Here is a 23,807-nt window from a genome sequence, read left to right on the forward strand (position 1 = left end):
CGGGAACTCCTCGGCTCCGCCTCTCACGGCCGCACCCTCCAGGCCCCGCCCCTCCCCTTCAGGGCCCGCCCTTCGCGTCGGCGGAAGCGCGCTGAACCACGTTCCGCCCCCCCCCTGCGTGCGGCCTCCCACTTCCGCTTCCGGTGCGGGCCGCGCGCGAGCGCTGCGGTGGGAGGCGGCGACGAGCCGGTGAGTGCAGGCAGCGGGCCCCGACCTCTTGGCTTTCGGGCGGGCGTCAGCCCAGCTTCGCCCTCGTCTCGGCCTCTCCCCGGGGTGCTGTGAGCCTCTGCTCGGCCCCAGCCCCGAGGGCCGCTGGTCCCCGCACCCCCTCCGGCCTGCGGCGCCTCAGGCCGCGCCTCTGCCCCCGCTGTGGGCCCGAACTCGCCGTGTCGGACCCCGCCGCTTACTACAGGCCCCGCCCCCTTGTCAAAAACCTTCGCCCGAATTCGGAGGCCCACACGGGGTCCTCGATCCCAGTCCAAATCCCTGGGCTCCGCCCCTGTCTGCAAGCCTTGCCCCCGAGCTCAGCCCACCCCCTCCTGTCTGCCGGCTCCGCCTTCCTCATTCTCTACTCCGTTTTTCACCGCCCCACCTCCCCCCGCCCCCGCCATTCAGATTTCTTCTGTAGCTCTCAGCCTCTCTCCGGTCTTTATTTACAGCACCCCCACCCATGTTCCCCACCTCCCCCAATCGTTGTCGTCTTCCGCCCAGGCCCTTCACCTGCCCTCCATCTCCGCCACCCCCCCATTCCCCCATCTCCGCCCCATACCACCGCTCTGTTCCCATAAAGTCGTCTTTTTCACCTGCATTCATCCCTTACCCCCACGGGTAGCCCCATTTCAGCTCTTCTCCCTCCCTTGAACTACAGCCCCACTTGCCTAGGGTCTGCCTCCAGACCATACTTCATACTTCCTTTACTCACTCCTAGCATTCCAAAACCTTTCATCCTTGATTCTAGTGCCCTGAACCCAGGACACTCCTTTCCCAGGGATGCTCGTTCCAGAATCTCCTGGGGGGTTTTCAGAACGCCCAAGGTACTGGATCAGAGTTGTCAGGAATATGCTTTGGCATCTGGCACACAGTTCTGCAGCCTCACGTCCCTTCCCTGAAGCTGGTGTTTAGGGTCGGCTCTGTTACCGGCTTGTTAGGTGACTTTGATTCTGCCCATATGGTTTCTACAGCCCATCTGACCCTCCCCTCTCATCCCCCAGGTTGAGGCCCCCAGCTCGGCCTCACCACGATGTGGCACGAGGCTCGGAAGCATGAGCGGAAGCTTCGAGGCATGATGGTTGACTATAAGAAGAGAGCAGAGCGGCGGCGGGAGTACTATGAAAAGATTGTGAGTAACTGGCCTTGATCTGGAGTGGGACCTTTCCTGGAGGGTGGGGCCCCGGTCATCCTGGTGGGGTTTTGGGCTTGGAAATATGCCAAAACAAGAGCCCAGCTTTCCTCAGGAGAATATTTAATTCTTGAGCATCCTCATGGGTAAAAACCAGAGGCATTCTCTTAGTTCTGGTATGCTGTCTTGTTTGGTGTGGCCTCAGAGTACAGGGCTGGTGTTAGCAGGAAGGAGGAAAGTTTTGTAACACTCAGAGCAGTCCACATATAAGACGACCGCCTCCTGAAGGCTGTCTGTCTTCCTGCTGTATTTGCAGTGCCCAGAAAAGCTCAGCTGTTCTTGAGATTTGGCTTGGCACCCTGTGGGAGTGCCATCCATATTCATTTAAATGGACTCTGACCACTTTCCTCTGCTGTTTGATGCTTCGGTTGCTTTGGGAAAGAAGACCACACTCCATCTGTGACCTTAAAGGCCCTTGTGGTCTGACGTCTCCCAGGCTCTCAGCTTCATCCTTGGGTAGCTCCATTGGCCTTTTTTCCCCATCTCTGTCACCACAGGGCATTGTGCTTGTCATGTTTCTCCTTACCTCTTTAACTCCTACTTGCCCTTGAGACCCCAGCTTGAAATGGTACTTGTGTACTGGGTTCAGTTCTCCTGTTAGACGATAGTAATATAGATGTTCCCATTTACTACTGCATTTCTGCTTTAGCCTCCTACCTGGTCTCCTGGCCTTCATTCCTACCCCCCTCCAAGCCATCCTCTTCAGCAGGGCTAGAGAGGTCTTTCTAAAGCACAAGGCTGGGGCCCCTGGGTGGCTCAGATGGTTAAGCATCTGCCTTCGGCTCAGGTCATGATCACCAGGTCCTGGGATCGAGCCCCATGTCTGGCTCCCAGTTCAGCAGGGAGTCTGCTTCTCCCTCTCCCTCTGCCTCTCCCCCTGCTTGTGCTCTCTTTGTCTCTCTCTCTCTCAAATGAATAAATAAAAAAAAATCTTAAAGCACAAGTCTGACCCTATCCTTCCCTTGCTCTGAACTCCTCCATGGCTCCCTAGTGCCCTCGATAGAAAGCCCAGGCTCCTCAACACAGCCTTCAAGCCTCTGCATGGTCTGCACCGCACCCCCCCCCCCCCCCACTTAGACTCATGCCACTCTGTTTTCTGCCTCCTTCCTTTACTCAAGCTATCTGGCCTCCTCGTTATCTAGGGTGACTTTCTCTAACGCAAAAGATGTATAAAGAGTATCGGTTTAGCTCTCAGAATTACATAGCCACAGGGCCTTTGCATGAGCTCTTCCCATACCTGGGTAATGACTGACTGCTCATCTGTCAGATCTCAGTCCTTGAGGAAGTCTTCCCTCATCTCCCACACTCAGTCACGTGTCCCCTATAAAAGCCATTACAGCTCCCTGTTCTTCCTTTTTGGAATTTAACACACACATATCTAGCTCTGTAAGATTGGGGACTAGTATTCAGGTCATCTTTGCATCCTCAGCTCGGGCCAACAGATAACAGCTTGAAAGAGTAATTGAGTAAACCTACTAATAGTAGCAGTTACCATTTTAATTTTTTTTTATTTTTTTTAAAGATTTTATTTATTTATTCATGAGAGACAGAGAGAGAGAGAGGCAGAGGGAGAAGCAGGCTCCCAAGGAGCAGGGAGCCTGATGCAGGACTCGATCCCAGGACTCCGGGATCATGACCTGTGCCGAAGGCAGACGCTTAACCATCTGAGCCACCCAGGTGCCCAGCAGTTACCATTTTAATTGTTCCTTCCAGGCACCCGGCTCTGTGAGAAGAGTTTTAGATGCATGGTTTCTTTGACTCCTGTGAGTCCCCAATGAGACAGAGGCTGCTATTACTCTAGGAGAGGAATATCTGAGAGCTCCTCACTTGCCCTCTGTCTCCCAGGGAGGAACCACTGGATCAAGGCGAGCCCCTCCCTGGTGGTGTTGGGAAAACTGTAACATGACCATGAGGTCAGGGTCCGGGTCTGTGCCGGTCCTAGTTGAGGCCCCAGCGTGGGCCAGGAACACGATGCTTAGGAAGAAATGGCTGCCATGAGCTATAGTGAGGGCTCATGGTGTGCCAGACCCAGTGCCCACTACTTTGGTGCGTTCTTTCTAGTCCTTTGAGTGGCCCTAAGAGGTTGGGGTTGATCCCTGTGTTAAAGATAATGCTGGTAAAAGCAGCTGGTGCTGTTGACACACACAACACACATAAATATGTGTTGTCCGTTATGTATTATGTGCTTGACATGCGTTTACGCTTCATCAAGTCCTCACTGCAGCCTCAGACGTGGTTCTTATTTACGTCCATTTTACAGATGAGCGAACTGAGGCTCGGAGAGTCATGGTCTGCAGTCACATAGCAAGAGGGCACAGCTGGCATGCTCACCCAGACTCTCTGAACCTTGACCTCTCCTAGCACTTCACCTGGGCTTACTGTTGCAGAAATAGAAGTTCTTTTTTTTTTTTTAAGATTTTATTTATATATTTGACAGAGAGAGAGAGCAAGAGAGCACAAGCAGGGGGAGCTGCAGAGGGAGAGGGAGAAGCAGGCCCCCCACTAAGCAGGGAGCCCGATGTGGGGCTCGAACTCAGGACCCCACCATGATCGTGACCTGAGCTGAAGGCAGACGCTCAACCTACTGAGCCACCCAGGCGCCCCAGAAATAGAAGTTCTGAAAGGTGCAGCGACACATCCGAAGTGACACAGCGTGGAGCCAGAATACTAAAACGGTTAGGTCCTCAAAGTTTGAGTCCTAGGGCTCTGGGTTCCGATTCCAGCTCTCCTGCTTACGTACAGTGTGACCTTGGGCGAGTGACTGTCTCCCTGAGCCAGTTTCCTTTTTTGCATGTGAAATGATGAATTACGTCGAGTCAGGTTTGGCTGTGAAGATAGAAGTTTCTTTCTTTTTCCCCTGAAAGCCCCAAAATAGCCCTCTCTGCGCAAGGACCATTTTGTTGTTCAGCTGAACGTGGATCCTCTTACCAGTGTCCTCTGAAGGTCTAAGAGGGCTGCTCACACTCTAGCCATCGTGCCTGCATTCCATCCAGCCGGGAGGAAGAGGGAGGGAAAAACCTGGCTCATGCCAGTTTTTAAGAAAGTTTCTAGATGTTTGCACCCAATACTTCCATTCGTCCCACTGGCCAGAAAGTAGTCCCAGGATCATATACAAGTGCAAGGGAGCCTGAGAGGCCTAGGCTTCATTCTGGGTGGCCTTGTGCCAGACATATTGGGAGGGGGAATAGATGTTGGTTGCCAGCTACTGGTCTGCCACAGATGGTGGGGGCCGAGCACCTCCCTCACAGGGCTCTTTGTTTTGATGGGGCACATTGACCTCTGCTAGGCCTGCCCAGGGTGACTGGCTCGGTAAATGCTGGCTCTTGTTGTTCCTGAAGTTCTTCTTACCAGGTGGAGCTGGCATTGGCATGGGGTAGAGGAAAGAAGGCTGCAGTTGGGTCACTCTGAAAGGTCTGGGACTCCAGGCTATCGTTCTTGTTAGCAGGGGAGCTTCCTGAGCTTTATATTCCCCCTCAGGACAGTGGTGATCGTCGGCCCCTCTCACTGGGTGACAGGGGAAGGAACGTCAAGAACAAGAACAGTGTCTGTGGGGCACTTTGTGGTGTGGGCCTGTACAAGCCGCCATTGTCCCCTCGAGGGAACGTGATCAGCATGCAGAGTGGAGCTGTCAAGCTGTGGGCAGCGGCTGACGGCTGCTTTGAGGAGGGGATGGGGCGGCTCACACGGGTCTCGTCTGATTCTTGGCTGGAGAGGAGGCTGTGGGGCGAGCGTTGAGGAAGCCAAGGAAGTTTATGGCAGGCTGAATGGGTGGCCCACACAAGGCTGGTTTCCCTGCTCCTGGTTTGTCCTTGGCATCTGCTCTCTCCCCCTAGCTGACCCTGGTTCTGTTGTTGCCCTTGTCCTTGTCAACTTTCTTCTTTAATTGGTGGTTTGGGTAAAGAAACAGAATTCCCTGTTGATAAGAAAATGGGAAATAGTTCTCAGTTCAAGCCTCTCCTCCTCTAGAAAACCTCAGGCTGACCCCCCTCTTTACCCCCACCTCTGCCCAGGCTGAGTCAGGCATTTCCCTGGGCTCTCCCATCCCAGCGCTGCCCACTCTGGGTCGTTACTGTGTGGGACGGGTCCGTCCCCAGCCCTGGACTGTGAGCCGTGAGGGTCGGGCTGGGGCTGTGTCTGTCATGGCCGTGGCCCTAGCATGGGGCCTAGCACATGGTGGGTGGCTGCTTATCAGTTGAATGAGTGAATGAAAGAGTCCATGAACCCCTCTGACTCCCATCTGATCCCGGAGGCAGAATAGTCCAATGGTTAAGAATGGACTTTGGATCCCACAGAGGTATTTGTACACCCCATGTTCCTTGTATTGTTATTCACAATAGCCCAGGTGGGGGAACAGCCTAACTGTCCCTCGACTGATGAAGGGATAAAGAAAAGGTGGTATGTCTGTGCAGTGGGATATCGTTCGGCCTCAGAAAAAGGTATCCTGTCACGTGCTGCCACGTGGAGGAACCCTGAAGACATTATGCCTAGTGAAATCAGCCAGTCACCAAAAAAAAAAAAAATGATGCAAGATATGAGGTATCTCAAGTAGTCAGGCACTTAGAAACAGGAAATAGAAAGGTGGTTGCCAGGGGGGAGGAGAAAAGGGGAGTCATTCACTGGCTATGGAGTTTCAGTTTTGCAAGTTGAAGAAGTTCTAGAGATCTGCTGCACTGCAAGGTGCATGTAATTTGACACAGCTGTACTGTATGCTTAAATGTGGCGAATGTGGGGGCACCTGGGGGTTCAGTCCGTTGGTTGAGCATCTGCCTTTGGCTTAGGTTGTGATCCCAGGGTCCTGGGATTGAGCCCCGCCCATGGGGAGTCTGCTTCTCCCCCTGCCCCTGTCCCTGCTCGTGCTGTATCAAATATTTAAGTAAAATCTTAAAAAAGAGAAAAGTAGTTAATGTAGATTTTTTATCATATGCTTGTCACCAGACTTTAAAAAAAAATTACTTTTGAAATAAAAAGGAGTGGATTTGAGGGTCAGGCCCATTTGGGTTCAAATCCTAGTTCTGTGTGTTACTGGCATGATTTCAAGCGAGTGGGCCACACCCCTCAGTTTCCTCGTCGGGAACACTGCTAACCTTTGTCCCATGCTTGAGAAGTTTGAGAAAATATACATAAAACAGTTCAGGGCCTGTCTTTTAGGACAGTTCATTGGCTTTTCCAGAATCTCCCAGCAGAGCCAGGCCCTGGACTTAGATTTTTATACCCAGCCCGATGCTTTTTCCCTTCTTCGGTTGCTGGCACAGCCTGCGGCTTCCCTGGACCAGTCAGTGCACTTATTGCAAGCAGGGTCCCGCGATGGCTGTGGGACCTGGGCATTGGGCCTGCAACAGCCCCAGGGGCTGTCACGGGGCTGAAGGAGGAGCTATGGGGCCCGAGACGAGGCATTGAGGGAGGGAAGTGAGGTGCGGGATAAGCAGCTGGATTCCCGCAGCACCACCCCTGGTGGACTCTGTGGTCTTGGGCGGATCGCACCTCAGCTGAGTGGGAACAGCCTGGCACAGGATGGACAGTAGCCCAGCATTAGCCGTGGTCGTCGGTGAGTGTTCTTCTCGGCCCTTTGTGGGTGGGAGGTGGAGGCAGTGAGGAAGTGCAGGGTTTTGGGAATTTGATGCTGTGGGTTTTGGGGGCTCAGTCTCCTCATCGGTCAGGATTCATTCTCTCTTCCCTTGAGTCAGTGCTCCTGAGCGCATGCTGTGGGGCAGGCCCTGCTCTGGGCACTGGGGGTACAGTGGTGAACAGAGCAGCGATCCCTGCCTCATGGAAGTTATGTTCTAGTGCGGGAGATGACTGATAAATGAATGTAAGGTGGGAAACCGGGTAGTGGCAGGCATTGTGAAGAGAACAGGTGGGGTTAAGGAGATCGAGAGTTAAGTATGCACTTGCGCAGGAAACTACTTAGAGTTGATGAGGAAGGCTTCTAGAAAGAGATCTGAAATAAGCCAGAGGACAGCCACCTGCCAGAGCTTTGCAGGCCGAGGGAAGAGCGGGCACTGAGGTCCCGAGTGGAGCCTGAGTGGAGTGGTCACGGAGTGCTGTGGAAGCCGGCATGTCTGGGGCAGAGGTGTCAGGGATGTGGCCTGATAGGTTTTAGCAGCACCCCCCCCCCCCGCCCGCCCCAGGCCCTGTGTGGGAGATGGACCGCGGAGGGCAGGCTGACGGCAGGGAGCCCAAGAAGAGGCTGCCAAGGGGTCTGGGCTGGAGACGCTGGCTGGACCAGCTTGTGGTGAGGGGGGTCTGGACCCTGGCGAGGCGTTGCTGGGAGCTTGGCCAGCATTCAGTGGATAGTAGCAGTAGTCCTTCTTGTGGCTCTGGTGGGTTCCTCGGATGTGGCCCGCAGCAGGAGCCCAGCCAGGGCCCGGCACTCAGGAGGCTCAGCAGTGGGAGCGCTGGTGCTAGATTCTGCCCTTTCCTGCCACACTTGGAATCCTGACGTCCACACGAGGGCTCAGGCTGGAGGAGCATAGACTCGGGGGACGCGCTCCTCTATGTTGGTGCCTTCGTAACAGCTTTATTGAGGTACAATTCACAGACCATACGATTCTGTGGTTTTCAGAATATTCATGGGGGCGGGGTGCATCCATCACCACAGCCTAATTTTAGAAAATTTTCATGACCCCAAAAAGAACCCCATACCCATTAGCAGTCAGTCCCCCCCAGCTTCCCAGCCCTGGGCAGTCAATCATCCGCTTTCTGTCTCTGTGGATTTGCCTATTCTGGACGTTTCACATGAATGGAATCCTATAACATGTGGCCTTTTTGACCGACTTCTTTCACTGAGCGTTCTGTTTTCAAGGTTCGTCCACGTTGTAGCACGTCAGTTCTTCAGTCCTCGTTATTGACAAGGTTCCGTGGTCTAAACATACCAGGTTTTGTTTATTGGCCATCCATTGCTGGCCACGTGATCGTTTCCATCTTTTGGCCGTTGTGAGTCGTGCTGCTTGAGTATTGGTGTACAAGTATTTGAGTATCTGTTTTCGGTTCTGGCGGGTATATTCCTAAGAGTGGAGTTGCTGGGTCTTAGGGCAGTTCTTTGTTGAAGAACTCACTTTCTGCACTTTCTTGTCAACGTTGTTCACGTCTGTCCTTTCCGTTTTCACTGTCCTAGTGAGTGTGAAGTGGTGTCTCATGGTTCTCGTTGGCATTTCTCTGATGAGTAGTGACACTGATCATCTTTGCCTGTGCTCACGTGGTTCCGGGGTCTTAGAGGCCGGTCTAGGCCAGAGTGCTCACACCTGGCTCCGAATGAGTGACCCGGGATTGGGGGAGGGAGGTGAGTTGGGGAATTATATTTTTGGGGCAGAAGGTCTTGGTACTGACTGTACAGAAGGTTGGGCCAGAGCCCAGAGCCTTTCTCCACCATCTCAAGGTCCCCATCCCTAGAACTGAGGTGGCCCCCGTGAGTGCTGCCACCCCCCTGCAGCTTAGTTTACCTCTGAGGCATGGCCCACTTGACAGAGGTGCACTTGCTGCTGAGCCAGGTTGCGTGGGGGTGGCAGGGTCTGGAGCTCAGCGCGTTGGTGACCTCCACACTGTCTCTCCCCGCAGAAGAAGGACCCAGCGCAGTTCCTGCAGGTGCACGGCCGAGCGTGCAAGGTGCACCTGGATTCTGCAGTCGCCCTGGCCGCCGAGAGCCCCGTTAACATGTAAGACTGAGAAGGGGGGAGGGTTGGAGGTCAGGAGGGGCCTGGGGTGTGGAGAGACCTGTGGGGACTCAAGCAGGGGTGGCCTGACCTGCATGAGGAGCCTACAGTGACCAGCCGAGGATAGCCGGCAGGGGTTGGGACGGAGGCCCCAGGGTGCAGGGGTGCTTGGGGGACTTAGAGGGGAATGGGTGGAACCAGGACCACAGGCCCAGATGGCATGGCAAGTACGTTGCCAGAGGGGATGTTTCAAAGTGACCGGGGCTTAGGAAGTGGCCCCTGAGACCTGGTTCGAGTTTCCCACTCTTGCTTGGTTCTGAGAAATAGGGCCCCAGTTTCCCAGGATCCTATTCAGGCCAGGAGCCTGAATGTGGATTCAGGGGGATTAGTGACATAAGAGACTGAGAAGTGGGGGGTGAGGGTGTGGGGCCCATGGCCTGGAAAATCACAGGAAACTGAGGGCCAGGCTCCTGAGCTTGAGGTGACAGGGAACGGATGTGGACACTGGGGATCCTCAACTCCTTGCTCCCCATTTCAGGATGCCCTGGCAGGGGGACACCAACAACATGATTGACCGCTTCGATGTCCGCGCCCACCTTGACCACATCCCTGACTACACCCCCCCGCTGCTCACCACCATGTAAGCCACCACCCCTCAGGCTTGCCCAGCAGGGAGTCTGCGCCCTGCTGCCTCTCCTTTCCCAAGCCCTTGCCCACCTGTTCCCTTCCTGGGAAGGAGGAGGTGTGCCGGCGGGGAGCCTCCCAGCCCCAGCCAGGCTCCTCCAACCCCACTCCTGCTGGCTTCGGGTGGGGCCTCTCCTCTCCCTCTGATCTCAAGACTTTGGCCTCCCCCAAAGCTCCCCAGAACAGGAGTCAGACGAGCGGAAATGTAACTACGAGCGCTACCGAGGCCTGGTGCAGAACGACTTTGCCGGCAGTGAGTGAGCTGGGGCATGGCAGGCGGGTTGGGCATCCGTGGACATGGGGAGGCCACTTTTACCCCAGTGCTTTCTCCTCCGGGCCCTCGGGTTTGCTCCCCGCTCTTTTCTCTCGGGCCTCCTTCTCTGGACCCAGTACGGGCCGAGTCTGCTGAGCAAGATGGTCCTGCTGGGGTCACTTCTATATCCCACACCCTCTGCCTCTCTGGTCTCTTGTCCTAAAAAATTGGGGAAAATAGCAAGAACACATTTTGTTCTCTCTGTCTTTCCCCCAGCCTGTTTGGGTCGGAATATCACTTGTGAAGAGGAAATTTCTTTTAGGAATTGTTTAGGAATAGTTAGACAGAGTTTGGCAATCTGCCAAGCTGTTGTATCTGTCGGTGTCATTCTCCAGGCTGTCACCATGCTGCTTCACAAATGAGAAAACAGGCTCACGGTTTTCCCCGCTCTGGGCTTGCCTGGGGAGGTTCAGGCCCTGACAGACTTGGACCTTTTTGTCGGTATTATATCTCATCACATTGGCACAACCACCTACCGGTGGCACCCATTTTACGAGTGAGGATGTTGAGGCTCAGGAGTTGGTGGGAACATGGTGTCCAAGGAGCTGGGATTCTCACCCCGCCCTTAACCACCGCCGCCTCTTGATGGACAGCTTGGAGCTTTAGCTCATCTCCTGAGGGCTGAGACGCCCCCTCCTAGGGTTTCCCTGTTGGGTCAAAGGGAAAATGGACCACACGAGGCCCTTCGCCTGGTGCGTCTTGGTCTCCTCCCAGAGAAGGGTGGTCATGATGGTTTCTGTCCCCCAGGGTGGTTGTAGGGGCCCAACGAGGGGCGCGTCAATGCCTGGCCCCGAGCCTGGCGCGGTCAGCCCCTGCTGTGGTTTGCTATTCCCTCGTTTCTTTGTCTCTCATACCAAAGTTCGCCAAAATTCTAGCAATCAGCGAGGCCTTAGAACCAGGGAACTTTATCATCTTTCATACTGTTGCTGTTTTTGCCTTCACCCAGGGCCATAGGGGTTCTTGGCCATGGAGCCAGGGTTTCCTTTAGTTCGGTCTGACTCCGCATTTGTCCCTTGCCACCGTTCCTGAGCACCTGTGGTGTGGTGTGGCTGGCGCGCCTCTGGGGTCGGGGGTCTCGTGGGGGTGAGGGCAGCAGCCACACAGTCACCAAAGCGGGTGGCGATTGCAGGCTGAGGTGGTGATCTAACAGACGGTGGGCTCTTCTCTGAGGTGCTTGACGGAGGCTGGCGTCGGGGTTGGGGGGGCTGTGGGGGGAGGAGCTCTGGTGAGGAGAAGGAGGCTGCAGAAGAGGCCTGTGGGAGGGTGGGCACAGGCAGCCTGCGGGGCTGGAACAGGGAGAGCGAGGCAGCTTGGGTGAGACAGGCCGGCCGAGCCCTCTCTGCCTGGGCTTTGTGTGCCACGGTGGGAACCGGGGAGGGGGGTTGCTGCGGGAGCAAGGGACGGTGCTCTTCGCCCAGCCCACCCACCTGACTTGACAGAAAAGCTGAGACCCACAGAGGGAAGGGGACTTGCCCAGGGGCCCACAGCCAGTCAGGGCCGTGCATTTCATTGCAGGGAAGATCAGGGAAGGCTGGGGTACAGTGGGAAGCTCCCCAGGTCAGGTGTTGTGGGTAAAACGAGAACCCAGATGGCTCCAAACACCGGTAGTTTAAACGGAACCACAGGCCCGCAGTGGAGTGGCCCCTGGAGTCCTGCTGACATTCAGCGCTCAGGAGAAGTTTGTAGTTCTGAAGGGTCCACCCAAAGGCCTCCCTTGCGGGGATAATAGTAGCATTGCCCCCGGGCCAGGCGCTCACTCTTGTGTCCCCCACCCCACCCCCAAGTTCCTAGTGACCCCCCCCCGACCCTCCTGCTGCTTGCCTTGCTACAGTCTCAGAGGAGCAGTGTCTGTACCAGATCTACATTGACGAGCTGTACGGAGGCCTCCAGAGGCCCAGCGAGGATGAGAAGAAGAAGTGAGTTGGGGTCTGGGGGCATGCTGGCATTGGGGAGGCGGGAGGAATGTGTGCCCCACCAGGGCACGGCCTTCTCTGGCTCGTCCCCCTCGGCTTTCCCAGAGTCAGGGCCAGCGTGTGGCACACAGTAGGTGCTCATTTAATATACGCTTAGAAGGGGAAGTGGTGGCCAGAGGAGAGAATTGGCTGCAGAACGTCTGCATCGCATTTCTAGCGTGGGGGTCAGTGGGAGGTGCAGTCCGCGGAGCCGGCCGCGTGCTGACCCAGGCCCGGGTTTGCACCCTGCCCGCAAAGACTCCCTCGCTGAGCTTTGGGGCGCTCCCCTGCATCACGGGCCTGCAGGAGCCCCCCTTCCTGCAGCAGACGGAGCTTGTGGGTCGCCTGTCCTGTGCCTGCCCTGCATGCGCTCGGTAGCAGCCAGCGTCGCCCCAGAGAGGGGCTCCTCAGGGCTGTGTCCATCGGCGGGGGTAGGCAGGGCCTTACGTGGAGCCGCCTCTGGCTCAAGGAGGTCCCCGGCAGGCAGTCTCCCTTCTGTCTTCGGTCCCTCGGCCAGGGTGGCCCCTTGTCCTCAGCAGTGCCGGAGCCTCACTCCTTTCCTGCTGCCTCGCGCTGCCGAGGCTTCGCCTTTGTGAGCCTGAGCACTCGCTGCTCTCCTCCTCCTGGAGTTTCCACGGATGCCACAGAAGCTTCTTGATGACTGGTCCCCACTCATGAGCCCACTTTCAGGAGGAGGCTGACACTCGAGGGACGTCTGGGAACGTCGACTAAATTAATTTAGCAACACACGTGCATGAGGCCCCTCCTCTGTCCTGGGCAAAGCTGGGCCACATTGTTACCCAAGAATTATTCTGTTACCCAGAATTCTGGCTCCTGCCCTCTTGAGCTTAGTCTGCTAGGGGGAGACAAATCTGTCCCCCGACAGTCAGGACCCCACGTGGGTGGGACTGAGGAGCTCAGGATGGTGCTTGACCCTGCCTGGGGGACGCTTCCCTGGGGACACTGGAGCTGGAGCTTGGGGGAAGAGGGAGGGGCTGGTGGGAGGCAGGTGCGGAAGGTTCGAGGCTGAGGGAGAGCGCGCGTGAGGGGCCGCAGGCAAGGGCGCCCTCCAGAGGCTGGAGCTCAGGGAGTCCGTGTGCCCTCGAGGTTTGGCTCTGGGCTCTGTCCTGCCCGTGGCCCTCCTGTTCACGGGCTTCCCCGCCCCAGGCTGGCAGAGAAGAAGGCTTCCATTGGCTACACCTACGAGGACAGCACCGTGGCCGAGGTAGAGAAGGTAGCGGAGAAACCAGAGGAGGAGGAGTCAGCGGCCGAGGAGGAAAGCAACTCGGACGAAGATGAGGTCATCCCCGACATCGGTGGGGTCCCCTCTCTGCCCTCCCCCACCCCGCAGTCCCTGGGCATCGTTTTCGTGTCTTGTTCCTCACCCTCTGTGGGGCACCCCGCACTTAGGAGCCCCATCTGCCCCGCCCCTGCCCTGGGGCGCTCCAGCCCCTGCCGCCCTCCCTGTCTGACTCGGGTGCTCCTCTGTGCTGGCTTCCCTCTATCTGTCTGCTCTCATTTCTAGGACACTGCTCCTATGGTATTGTCCCCACCTAGGTTCTGTCTCTGTTCTCTTCCGCTTGGGTCAGCCTCTCCATCTTCCTCTTTTTCTGTCTCCTCTGGAGAACCAAGTGTTCATTCAGTTCTAGAACCATCCCTCACCCCTCCCCCACCCTGCCGTTCACCCCCTACCTAAATACCCGTGGCTCCAGCCATCCACCTGTCTCCCCCTCCTCCTTTCAGCCAGCTGCTGCTTACCACACATCCGGAAGGCATCCATCCCCCCCTTCCACTTCTTCATAGTGCATCTGGCTCCTAAACACCTGCCACCCACACCCCAACCCCCGCCTCCCACCCACCCACTCACATCTTCACCCACCGCCCGTCCGTCCGTGTCCACACGTCGTACATCGCACTGTCCGCTGGTCTCGCCCGTCCATCCCAGTGCTCATTTGGGCCCTCATCCATTGCATCTCTTCCCCCCCCCCCACCCCCACCGCCCCCACCGCCCCTTGCCTCCGGCCAAGCCCCACGCCTGCCTGGGGTTGCCGAGATGAGCGGACTCGTTCCCTGCCTGCAGGGGCCTCCGGTCTGGTGGGCATCCCCTCGTGCCCCCACCTCCCGGGGCCCTGCCCCTTTCCCCCCGGTCCTCTCGCTCAGCTTTGGCCCCTGACAGCTCTTCTCTTGGTGCAGACGTGGAGGTGGATGTGGACGAACTGAACCAGGAACAGGTGGCAGATCTCAACAAGCAGGCCACGACCTATGGCATGGCCGATGGCGACTTTGTCAGGTGAGGCCTGCTGGCGGGGGTCGTTATCTCTGCTGCTGACCGCCACTTTGTTCCTGAGCACGAGTGTGCGCGGCCCCGGGCCTCCCACACACAGGCTCCTGGGATGGGTACTGACCACCGGGTGGCACCCAGCTCCCTGTGGCCTGTGGCCGTCTGACCCCTAAAAGCTCCCGGGGCTCCTGGGCCTGGTGGACGGCTCCCCCTGGTGGAGAGCAGGCTTCGTTCAGCAGATCATTCCCTGGCAGCTGCTGACCCGGCCCCTTCCCTGGGCCACGGCCCATGTGGATGCCATATAGCAGCCCCGGCTAACACAGTAGTGAGTCGGAGTCCGAGTGATCCCATCTGAACCCAGCACCCTCTGCTCAGAACCCTCCGTGACTGCCCCGTCAGCCGGGCAGCCGGGGTCCTCACCTCAGCCACCAGGTCTTACCCATCTGGTCCTCCGCTCCTCCACCCACACGCAGCGCGGCCTCCGCGCCTCCTCACTCCCTAGGCCCCCCGATTTCCGGGCTGCTGCAGTGCCGGCTGTGCTGGCGTCTGTGCTGCGTGCTCCCCGTGGCTCTCCCTAGCTGTTCCCTTCCCTGTGGGGCTCCCCGACCTCCCTGTTGAAAGCCGTAGCATCTCTGCTTGTCTGCTGGTACTTCCTCTCCCGTCTACAATGTCTCTTTCCGGCCGGGTTTTCACCGTTTAACACACTACATGTCGCCATGTTACCTGGGCCATTGTCTTCTGGAACATGAGCCCGTGAGGGCCGGGATTTTTGTTTATTTTCAGTAGTGAATCCCTAATCCATAAACTAGCATTTGCACGCAGCAGGCGCTTAATCATAGTGTTGCACGAATGAGAGACCCCAGGATGGAGTGGGATCCCTCACTGCTTGTGGCCTGCCCCCTCCTCCGTTGTGACCCCCCTGTCCCTCTGCAGGATGCTCCGGAAAGACAAAGAGGAGGCGGAGGCGATCAAGCACGCCAAGGCCCTTGAGGAAGAGAAGGCCATGTACTCGGTGAGGGCTGGGCCGGGGTGGGGTTGGGGGGAGGCAGGGGGGTGCCCCAGGGAGGGCACATCTCTCACCAGCATGGTGCCCGCCCTCCTCCAGGGCCGTCGCTCCCGGCGCCAGCGGAGGGAGTTCCGGGAGAAGCGACTGAGGGGCCGGAAGATCAGCCCACCCAGGTAGGCTGGGCTGTCCCCTGTGCTGCTGCCCTGCCAGCCTCATTCGGGGCTCTGGGGGCGGGGCTGGGGCTCAAGGAGACTCTTTGGGGTTAGGCTTGGGCCTGTGAACAGAGTCCCCCTGGTAGGGCAGGAAACAAGGAAGGCTTAGGGTAGGGATGGCCTTGTGGACACCCTGCTCCGCCAGCTGCCAACCCCCCACCCCAACCCCCCTCCCCCGCTGGACTTGGACTCTTGCCGGGTGTCGCAGGCACAAGTGGGGCGGTGGTGCGGGGCAGCCGAAGAATTGAGGGCAGAATCAAGGGAACAGCCCTGTCCCTGAACTTCTTCCTGCTTCTCCTCCTGGGCCGTGACCTCGTCAGATCGGGGGCAAGTGACTTCCCTTGGGTTTCAGTTTCCTCCTTTGGAAAAGGGGCACCGTCACCTCCCAGGATTGGGGGCACACCAGTGCCCACTCTGAGGTCTGGGGCAGGTTGGGAGGAGGCGGTCTGGTGTGGTGTGGAGAGTCGGCCTAGGTCGAGGGGCCTCCAGACGAGCCTGCCGCTGCCTCTTAGCGCTGGAGGCCCAGTGCCAACCCAGGCCTCTTGCTGCACTGCCTCCAGACAAGGAGAGTCCCTCAGGGTAGCTGTGGGGCTTAAGCAGCCTGGTGTGGGCTCAGGGCTCGGTGTGGGGTCCGGAAAAGCCACACTGATTCTCGCCATCATCCTGCTTCCCATAGGGATGCAGTCCGTGTAGTGAGTAAAGGCGTGGGCTGGGTGCCCCGGCGCCTGGCTTGGGAGCCCAGCTCCTTCGTTTATGAGCTGTGTGGCGCTGGGCAAGTGACTCCACCGCTCTGGGCCGTGGTCTCGTGAGCTCTGAGCTGTGAGGGACGCCAGCAGCTGTGTGAGAGTTGTGAAGAACAGCTGCGTTCGTGGAAGTAAAGTGCTCAGTGCGCGGCATGTAGTGAGCATCCAAGACACCGTGGCGTTTCTAGTTTTCCCATCGTCCTTGTCTACGAGCCGGGACCCAGGTTGCAGAGCCAGGGACTTGGAGTGGCAGGAGGGGTGCTTCCGCCTGGGGTCCAGAGCTTAAGCAGGACTCAGGCTGCTGGAGTCCCTGTTGCTCAGGGTCGGGAGGGGCCCAGGACGTAGTTTGCGGGGTGTGGCCAAGGTTCAGGCTTCGGACAGATCGGAGGTGGGGTGCGCAGAAGGATCAAGGCAGGGGCCTAAATCCTGGCCAGCAGCCCCCTCCTGACAGTGCCCGGTACCTGACCCTGGGCTCCTTGGTTGGGTGAGTGGGCCCAGTTCCATGCCCGCTCGGATCCCAAGCCCCTGCTTGTCCTACCCTGCTTTTCTCTCCATAGCTATGCCCGCCGAGACAGCCCCACCTACGACCCCTATAAGCGGTGAGTTCCCAGGGCCTGAGGAGGGGCAGCTGGCAAACCTTGATGGAGGGGTATGGCTGGGGAGAAGGGGCGGGGGGGGAGTAGAGGGGGGAGAGCAGTGTGTTTTAGGGGGAGTGGGGCGATTCTTGGCACCCAGTGTCATCTGTGGGTCTGAATCGTTTTTCTGCTTTCCAGAATGTTACTCTGCTTTCCCAATCTTTTTTCCTTTAAATGTGAACCTTCTTTAATTTTTTGATTTAAACACAACATAGTCGTGTGTTAAAAATGACCCAGCGTGGCAGAAGGGCTTGATACAGAAATCAGAAGTCCCTTTGATCTAAACTCCCAGAAGTAAGCAGTGAGAGATTGCACAGGAGGGCCTGGCCTTGCACACGCGTGTCTCCGGGATGTGGGAGTGACGGGGCAGGGGCCTTGAGGGTGGACAGCCATCAGCCTGACCCTGCTGTGCTCATCAGCATGCAGTGGGAGGGGACTGTCTCTCTGGGCTTGTGAGAGCATAGGAGATGAGGCAGGTGCCTTTGGGTACAAGGTCAGGCACAGGTCAACACTCAATTCAAGGACATGGGTACTTTCCTTTTATAACAATGGAATTGTGCCACACTTTTCGTTGTAGAACTTGCTTCATGGACGTCTGTGTCGAAGTGATCTTTCGAGGTTAAATCTGTAGATCTGCTCATCCCTTTTTAATAGTGACACAGAATCGGTCCAGCTTGTTGCTCACTTTCTTGCTTATTTTGCAGAGGCTCCGCGGCGGAGTCAAACCCTTGCACGGCTGGGTGCCTTTTGGGCCCTCGGCTCTGTTCATGCTGGGTGTCCGGCGGTGCTCGGTGCCACACTGGCCGCGGTTCTGGGGCCCTGCACTGTGCGTGGTTAGCTGGTGGGCTCCCAGGGGCCCTGGCAGCTGAGGCCTTCTGCCCTGCCTCGTAGGTCACCCTCCGAATCCAGCTCCGAGTCCCGCTCCCGCTCGCGCTCCCCGACCCCAGGCCGTGAGGAGAAGATCACGTTCATCACCAGTTTTGGGGGCAGCGACGAGGAGGCAGCAGCAGCTGCAGCGGCAGCAGCCGCATCTGGGGCCACCACAGGGAAGGCCCCCGCACCCCCCCAGCCCGGCGGCCCCGCACCGGGACGTAATGCCAGCGCCCGGTCGGTAACGCTCACGCCGCCCGCCCTACGCCCCAGCCACCGTGGGGGGGGACGCGGGGCAGTGGGGGGCCTTGGCCCAGGCCCGTGCTGACCGGCCCTCCGTGCCCCGCCTGCAGCCGCCGCTCCTCCTCCTCCTCCTCCTCCTCCTCTTCTGCCTCGAGGACCTCCAGCTCCCGCTCCAGCTCCCGCTCCAGCTCCCGCTCCCGCCGCGGCGGGGGCTACTACCGCTCTGGCCGCCACGCGCGCTCCCGCTCTCGGTCCTGGTCCCGCTCTCGGTCCCGCTCCCGGCGCTATTCGCGGTCCCGTAGCCGCGGCCGGCGGCACTCGGGTGGGGGCTCCCGAGATGGACACCGGTACTCCCGCTCGCCTGCCCGGCGCGGTGGTTACGGGCCCCGGCGCAGAAGCAGGTGTGTGGTACGGATGGGGGTGGGGCCTGGGGGGGAGGCATGGCCCCATGTCAGCCAGACTTGGCTCTGAGGGAGGGGACCAGGCCACGGCCGCTCTGTGAGGAAGCGCTCGGTTTGCAGGGGAGGTGTGCTTCCTCTGCTCCCCACGTGTGGTGACGTGGGCTGGCGCACAGCCACGTTCTCAGGGGACCGAGCTGGTCCTCTTGTGGGGAGTTCCCGGTGTGGGTGTAGACAGGTGTGCGGATGCTCAGGGTGTCCTGTGGTTTGCAGTGGGGACCCGGCTGGCCTCTAGGGCTGGGGTGCTCCGCCAGTAGAGAGGCGCTGCAGACGGGGGTAGGAAACGAGGCATCTAGGGAGTGGAGCATCCTTCCTGGGTTCTTGCTTGGCGGGATCAGGCCTGCCTGTGCCACAGCGGCGTGGCTCAGCGGGGGAGCCTGGCTTCAAATCCTGGCTCTGCTCGGAAACTTCTGGGCTTCGGTTTTTTCATGTGTAAAATAAGGACAGTGCTTCCTTTGTGGAGTCGTTTGGAAGGTGTGACAACACGCTTGAATGCTGGGTACGGGGCCTAGTGTTGGGCGACTGCTGCCGCCACCAACACTGACCCTTGTATTGTGGCATGCGTCTGAGCATCAGCTTTCTATTGGGGCTGGCAGGTAAAATAAGGGGCCAGGTGGGCCCGGGGGGACTGGGGTACACGTGTCCCATCCAGTCACGTCGTCGGCTGTGCAGTGGTGGGCCCGACGTCGCCCCATCTTGTGTTTCTCATGAGCAATTGAGAGTCTGGATTGTTAAAGGATAGTTCGTTTTCTCAGCATTGCCCACAAATTGGGGTTTTGTAAAAAGTTGGCCAGCCCCAGCAGAATCCGTGTATGGCCTAGACTTGGCTTCCAGGTCAATCCCTGTAGCCTGACCCAGGGCAACCACAGGAGAAAGGCCTGGGGGAAGGAGGGGGCCTGGCCACATCTTGAACCCCAGCCTGAGGGAGAGCCCTTGCTGAGGAGCCCCCAGGGTCCCGAGTGGAGAAAGGATGGGGCCGCACATCCCCCGACTGGGTCTCGTGGGTCCGTGCTGTAGATTGGTGGGGAGAGTGGGCGAGGGGTGGTCCCCACTGGACCCTAGCAAGGTGAGGAGGTGGATGAGGTCGTGGCCCCCAGGTGCCCAGAGCCGGGCACCGTGGGTAAGCGGGGGGGGGGGGGGGGGGGGCGGGGTTTGGGCGCTGGTCAGCCAGGTCCCGCCCTCCCAGAGGTCGCCTTCCAGGGGAGCCGGTGAGTGTGTGTCACGAGTGAGAAGCGAGGAGCCGTTTCAGGATGGTTGTATCTGGAGGGCGGGCTCTGTGTAGACACGGAGCAGGGCCAGGGAGAAGCCGGGGAACAGCGGGGGAGGAGCGGGTGGTCAGCCCCGGACCTCCCGACCTACTGCGGGGCCTAATGGGGTGTAGGGGGCGCTGTAGCTTCGGGACAGGGGTATGCCGATGGGGGTCCCTGGCTCTTCACGGTCCCCCTCCCGCCATGCGCCCAGAAGCCGCTCCCGCTCCGGGGACCGATACCGACGGGGCGGCCGGGGCCCCCGACACCACAGCAGCAGCCGCAGCCGCAGCAGCTGGTCCCTCAGCCCGTCCCGCAGCCGCAGCCCGTCCCGCAGCCACAGCCGCAGCCTGTCCCGCAGTCGCAGCCGCAGCCCCAGCCCCAGCCGCAGCCGTTCGCCGTCGCCCCCGAGGGAGAAGCCCACCAGGCCGCCGGCGTCCCCCGCTGTGGGCGAGAAGCTGAGAAAGTGAGTCGGGAGGGCGGGGTGGCACAGGGTGGCTGAGCTCCGCTGTTCTCTTTCTCAAGAGAGCTCCTGCCTTGGGGCGTCCGAAGGGGACAGCGCTCTGCCCCCCGGGGTCTGGCCGTGCTAGGAACACGGCCGTGGCCTGAGGGATCCAAGTGGGGGCACAGTCCCTCCCCGGGGGGAGGGGGCGGTGTCTGAGGCCCAGGGCTTCGCCTGTCTGGTCTGAGAGCAGTGCTGAGGTGGCCCGGGGCCCAGGGTGCAGCCTCCTTTTCTTCCTCCCAGGACCGAACCTGCCGCTGGTAAAGAGACAGGAGCTGCCAAAGTCAGTAAGAATTTGGAACTCGCCCGTCTAATTCCCGCCAGCAGCAGTGCCCGAGAGCTGGGCCCGGTGGGCCTGCAGGGGGGACCCGGGGGGGGGGGCGGGGGGCCGGGAGATCCAGCCCTGGGGTTGAAGTGGGCTGGGAATGCTCTGCCCTGTCAGGTTCCATGTCCCCCTCCCCTCCTCCCTGTCCACTGGGGCTCCAGCTGTCCCCAGGCCTCCCAGATCCCTGGTGGTGGGCATCTGTGGCCGGTCCCTCTGCCCCACATTCCCCCGCAAGTCCCAGGCTCTTGGCTGAGGTGGGTGGTGGGAGCTCCGGACACCCACCCCCTCTCCCGCCTCTTCTCCCCCTTCCCCAGCCCAAGCTGACGCCGCAGGAGAAGCTGAAGCTGAGGATGCAGAAAGCACTGAACAGGCAGTGTACGTCCCACCCCGTCCCCGGTCTGCTCCGCTCCTCTGCCTGCCCGTCTGGCCTTGCGGGGGGACGCCCTGCCCGCCCGCTCCTGGACAGGCAGGCGTGAATGAGGTGTGGCACTTTGGGGGAGGAGCTAGTGTGTGTGCCGTTCCGTTGCCCCCATGCTAAGGGCCGTGGCCATCTGGTTGGCCTCCCTGGGTTCAGTTTTGGCGTCTGGGAAGGGGGGATGCTTTTGAGGGCTCCTCCTCAGCCACCACGTCTCTCCTTGCCCACAGTCAAGGCGGATAAGAAGGCAGCCCAGGAGAAGATGATACAGCAGGAGCATGAGCGCCAGGTAAGGGCAGCAGTGAGGGGTGCGGGACTGCGGTAGCGGGCCAGTCGGCCCGCCCTCACAGCCACGTCTGCCACAGGAGCGGGAAGACGAGCTTCGAGCCATGGCCCGCAAGATCCGCATGAAGTAAGACCATTGCGCTCCCCGTATCCAGGGCCACGGCCCCCCGCTTCTGGGCTGCCCACTGTTCCCCACCAGCTGGCTCCTGGCCCTGCTGCCCGCGCTAGCCCTTGGGGTGGGAGAACGCCCGCGCGCCTGCCCAGCCCTCTGTCAGCTTGCTCGGTCCAGCCGCTGCGGCCCCTCCCAGCCGTGCCGGCCCCGGATGCACGGGGCCTCTGTGTTCTCCTTGGCTTCACTCGTCGGGGGCCCTCCCTGACCGTCCTGTCTAGAGTAGCACCCCAATACGCTCCATCCTCTAAGCCTGCTATGTTTTCTTCAGAGCACTGACTCCCGCCTGGCACGCCCCGTTTTGTTTCCTTGCTTGTCGTTGATGTCTCGGGAAAGGGGACGAGCGGGCAGGTCCGCCTGCCGGCTTCCTGCTGTGTGCTCAGCCCCCAGATCAGAGATGGTGCTCCGCAAGCCAGCCCTGCGGCAGGTTCTTCCCGGTTCGGGGCGTGGCTCCGCCCTGTTCCCCTTAGGTGTCTCGGGTCTTTGCTCCAAAGGGAACAGGCTCACGTCCTGGACCAGGCAGCCGTGGAGTCCAGTCCCGGCTCTGTCCCTCTGTGCTGTGACTGTGGGGCCCCAGGGGTGGGCGCTGGCCCTCTCAGGCCTCACTCCAGCCTCCGCAGCCAGGGCAGAACTCGGTGACGACCCCGCAGGGCAGCTCGGGGAGGAGTGCTCAGAAAGCACAGGCCCGCTCGTGCTGGGGTGGAGGTGGGTCTGTCAGTGGCGGGGCTAGGTCACCGGCCGCTTGTTCGTGGGTCCTCGGAGCCGAGACTCCTTCCTCTTCCTCCCTTGGGGCCCCTGCTGCAGGGCTTCCCGCGCGGTGCCTAGTGTGTCGGCAGGGGGCTGGGTGTATCGTCACTGTTCCTGCTTATTGCTGCCGTGTGCTGGGCCCAAGGGTGCTGCCTGCCTCCGTCGGGTGGGGAAGCAGAGTGCCCGGGGACTCGGCATTGTGGTCAGTCGGATCCCGAGTTCTGATCCTGCCTCCGCTGCCCACCAGCTGTGGGCCGCTTTCTTGTCTGGGCCTCAGTTTGCTCATCAGTGAAATGGGGATGGAATAGTTGTCCCAGCCCACAGGCTTGTTGGGCGGATTCAGATCCGGAACAGGCGAGTAGCAGGGGCCCGATAAATACAGCCCTTGGGGTCGCGAGCCTCGGGCAGCCTGACGAAGGCAGAGGAAGCACTTAGTATGTGTGAGTCCCTGTGTTGTGAGACTACCTGAGCATGACGGAGAAAAGTCGAATTTTCCAGCTCGATCCCGTGTGTTTAGCAAGCCTTTCAAAGCAAGGCGGACTGAGGCTCCAGTCCTGGCTCTGCCCAGCCTGCATCCCTCCGAGCCCAGCACTCTCATTCCCGCCACACCCTCAAGTTCAGTGTTCTGGCCGCGTGCTCACGCCTGCCCCTGGGCTCCATCCCTTTCGCCTGCAGGGAGCGGGAACGCAGAGAGAAGGAGCGAGAGGAATGGGAGCGTCAGTACAGCCGGCAGAGCCGCTCGCCCTCCCCCCGTTACAGTGAGTACCCTGCGGCCGTGCAGCCCGCAGCTCTCACCTCAGAAGCACGGTACGGTTTCCTCCTTAGCTCTCCAGGAATTACAATTCTTAAGACACACACTTGACGTGATGGCTTTAGTCACGAGGGGAAAAAGGCAGGCGTTAGAAGCAATGCTTGTTGCCAGGCCTTGGAGCAGGCCAAGGGGCCTGGCCCCTGAGCACTGGCTTTGTTCTTTCTTTGCAGGTCGAGAATACAGCTCCTCCCGAAGGTAAGCTCCCAGCCCAGCGCCCTGAAGATGACCTTGTCCCTGCCCTGATTCTTTCATCTCTGCCCCAGTTGCACAGGCTGGCCTCGAGCCTTGTTAACATCCCTCCCCCTGCAGCTTGCTCCCCTGATCATCACCGATGCCGCGGTGGTCACGAGTGTGTTGGTGTGCGTGTGCACAAGCCCTCACGGGGGGCCCCTGTTTCTCTCTGCAGGCGCTCAAGGTCCCGGTCTCGAAGTCCCCATTACCGACATTAGGCAGAAGCGGGGGCAGGGGCAGGGGGGTGGGGGGGGGTGAGGGCTCAGGCTGTGATGCTGCTGGTTTTGTCTCTAATGAAATAAAATCACTCGTTATTTAATTCCCTTGACCTGGCCTCGGTGTCATCTGTGTGGTCCGCGTCGGCCAGCCACCGAGGGCAGCTGGGGAGGGAGGTGGTCGGGTTTCAGGGCGGAAGCCAACACTACGAGCCTCGTGGCCAGCCCTGCCCACGTGTGGGTGTCTGGGTGGCAGCTCCTGGTTCGGCAGCACCGTTCCTGCCACAGCCCGGCGAGGGCAGGGGCCCGCTCGGTGGGGAAAGGGCGCCGGCACCCCGCATGTGGAGGATGGGCCAGGACTTTGCCCAGGGGCCTCTGGTGACAGGTCCAGGCTTCCCCCCGCCCTCGCCTCGCC

General features: G+C 59.5%; 1 protein-coding gene across 3 annotated transcripts; it reads left to right on the forward strand.

Annotated features, from left to right (window-relative positions):
• The first annotated feature begins 142 nt into the window (after window positions 1-142).
• On the forward strand, window positions 143-23,422 carry CLASRP (CLK4 associating serine/arginine rich protein). 3 transcript variants are annotated; one of them, XM_028088000.2, is made up of 21 exons: window positions 143-189; window positions 1,212-1,339; window positions 8,954-9,051; window positions 9,587-9,688; window positions 9,906-9,985; window positions 11,877-11,961; window positions 13,165-13,313; window positions 14,191-14,287; window positions 15,212-15,290; window positions 15,384-15,457; window positions 16,797-16,838; window positions 17,766-17,981; window positions 18,098-18,388; window positions 19,907-20,158; window positions 20,438-20,477; window positions 20,834-20,894; window positions 21,165-21,223; window positions 21,300-21,346; window positions 22,811-22,893; window positions 23,117-23,141; window positions 23,353-23,422. In XM_028088000.2, the coding sequence occupies exons 2-21, from the start codon at window positions 1,241-1,243 to the stop codon at window positions 23,393-23,395; spliced, it is 2,022 nt and encodes a 673-aa protein (XP_027943801.1). In that variant the 5' UTR covers window positions 143-189; window positions 1,212-1,240; the 3' UTR covers window positions 23,396-23,422. The 3 variants fall into 3 exon arrangements, 2 of the variants coding, with proteins under 2 accessions (XP_027943801.1, XP_087883783.1); XR_015769184.1 differs by having other exon boundaries at window positions 22,811-23,141; window positions 23,353-23,409; XM_088027657.1 differs by lacking the exons at window positions 22,811-22,893; window positions 23,117-23,141; window positions 23,353-23,422 and having other exon boundaries at window positions 20,438-20,481.
• The last annotated feature ends 385 nt before the right edge of the window (window positions 23,423-23,807 follow it).

This window comes from Eumetopias jubatus, unplaced genomic scaffold (genome assembly GCF_037043125.1).
Source record: "Eumetopias jubatus isolate StellerSeaLion01/CBP00866 unplaced genomic scaffold, mEumJub1_p1.0 scaffold_10, whole genome shotgun sequence".
NCBI classification, from domain to species: domain Eukaryota; kingdom Metazoa; phylum Chordata; class Mammalia; order Carnivora; family Otariidae; genus Eumetopias; species Eumetopias jubatus.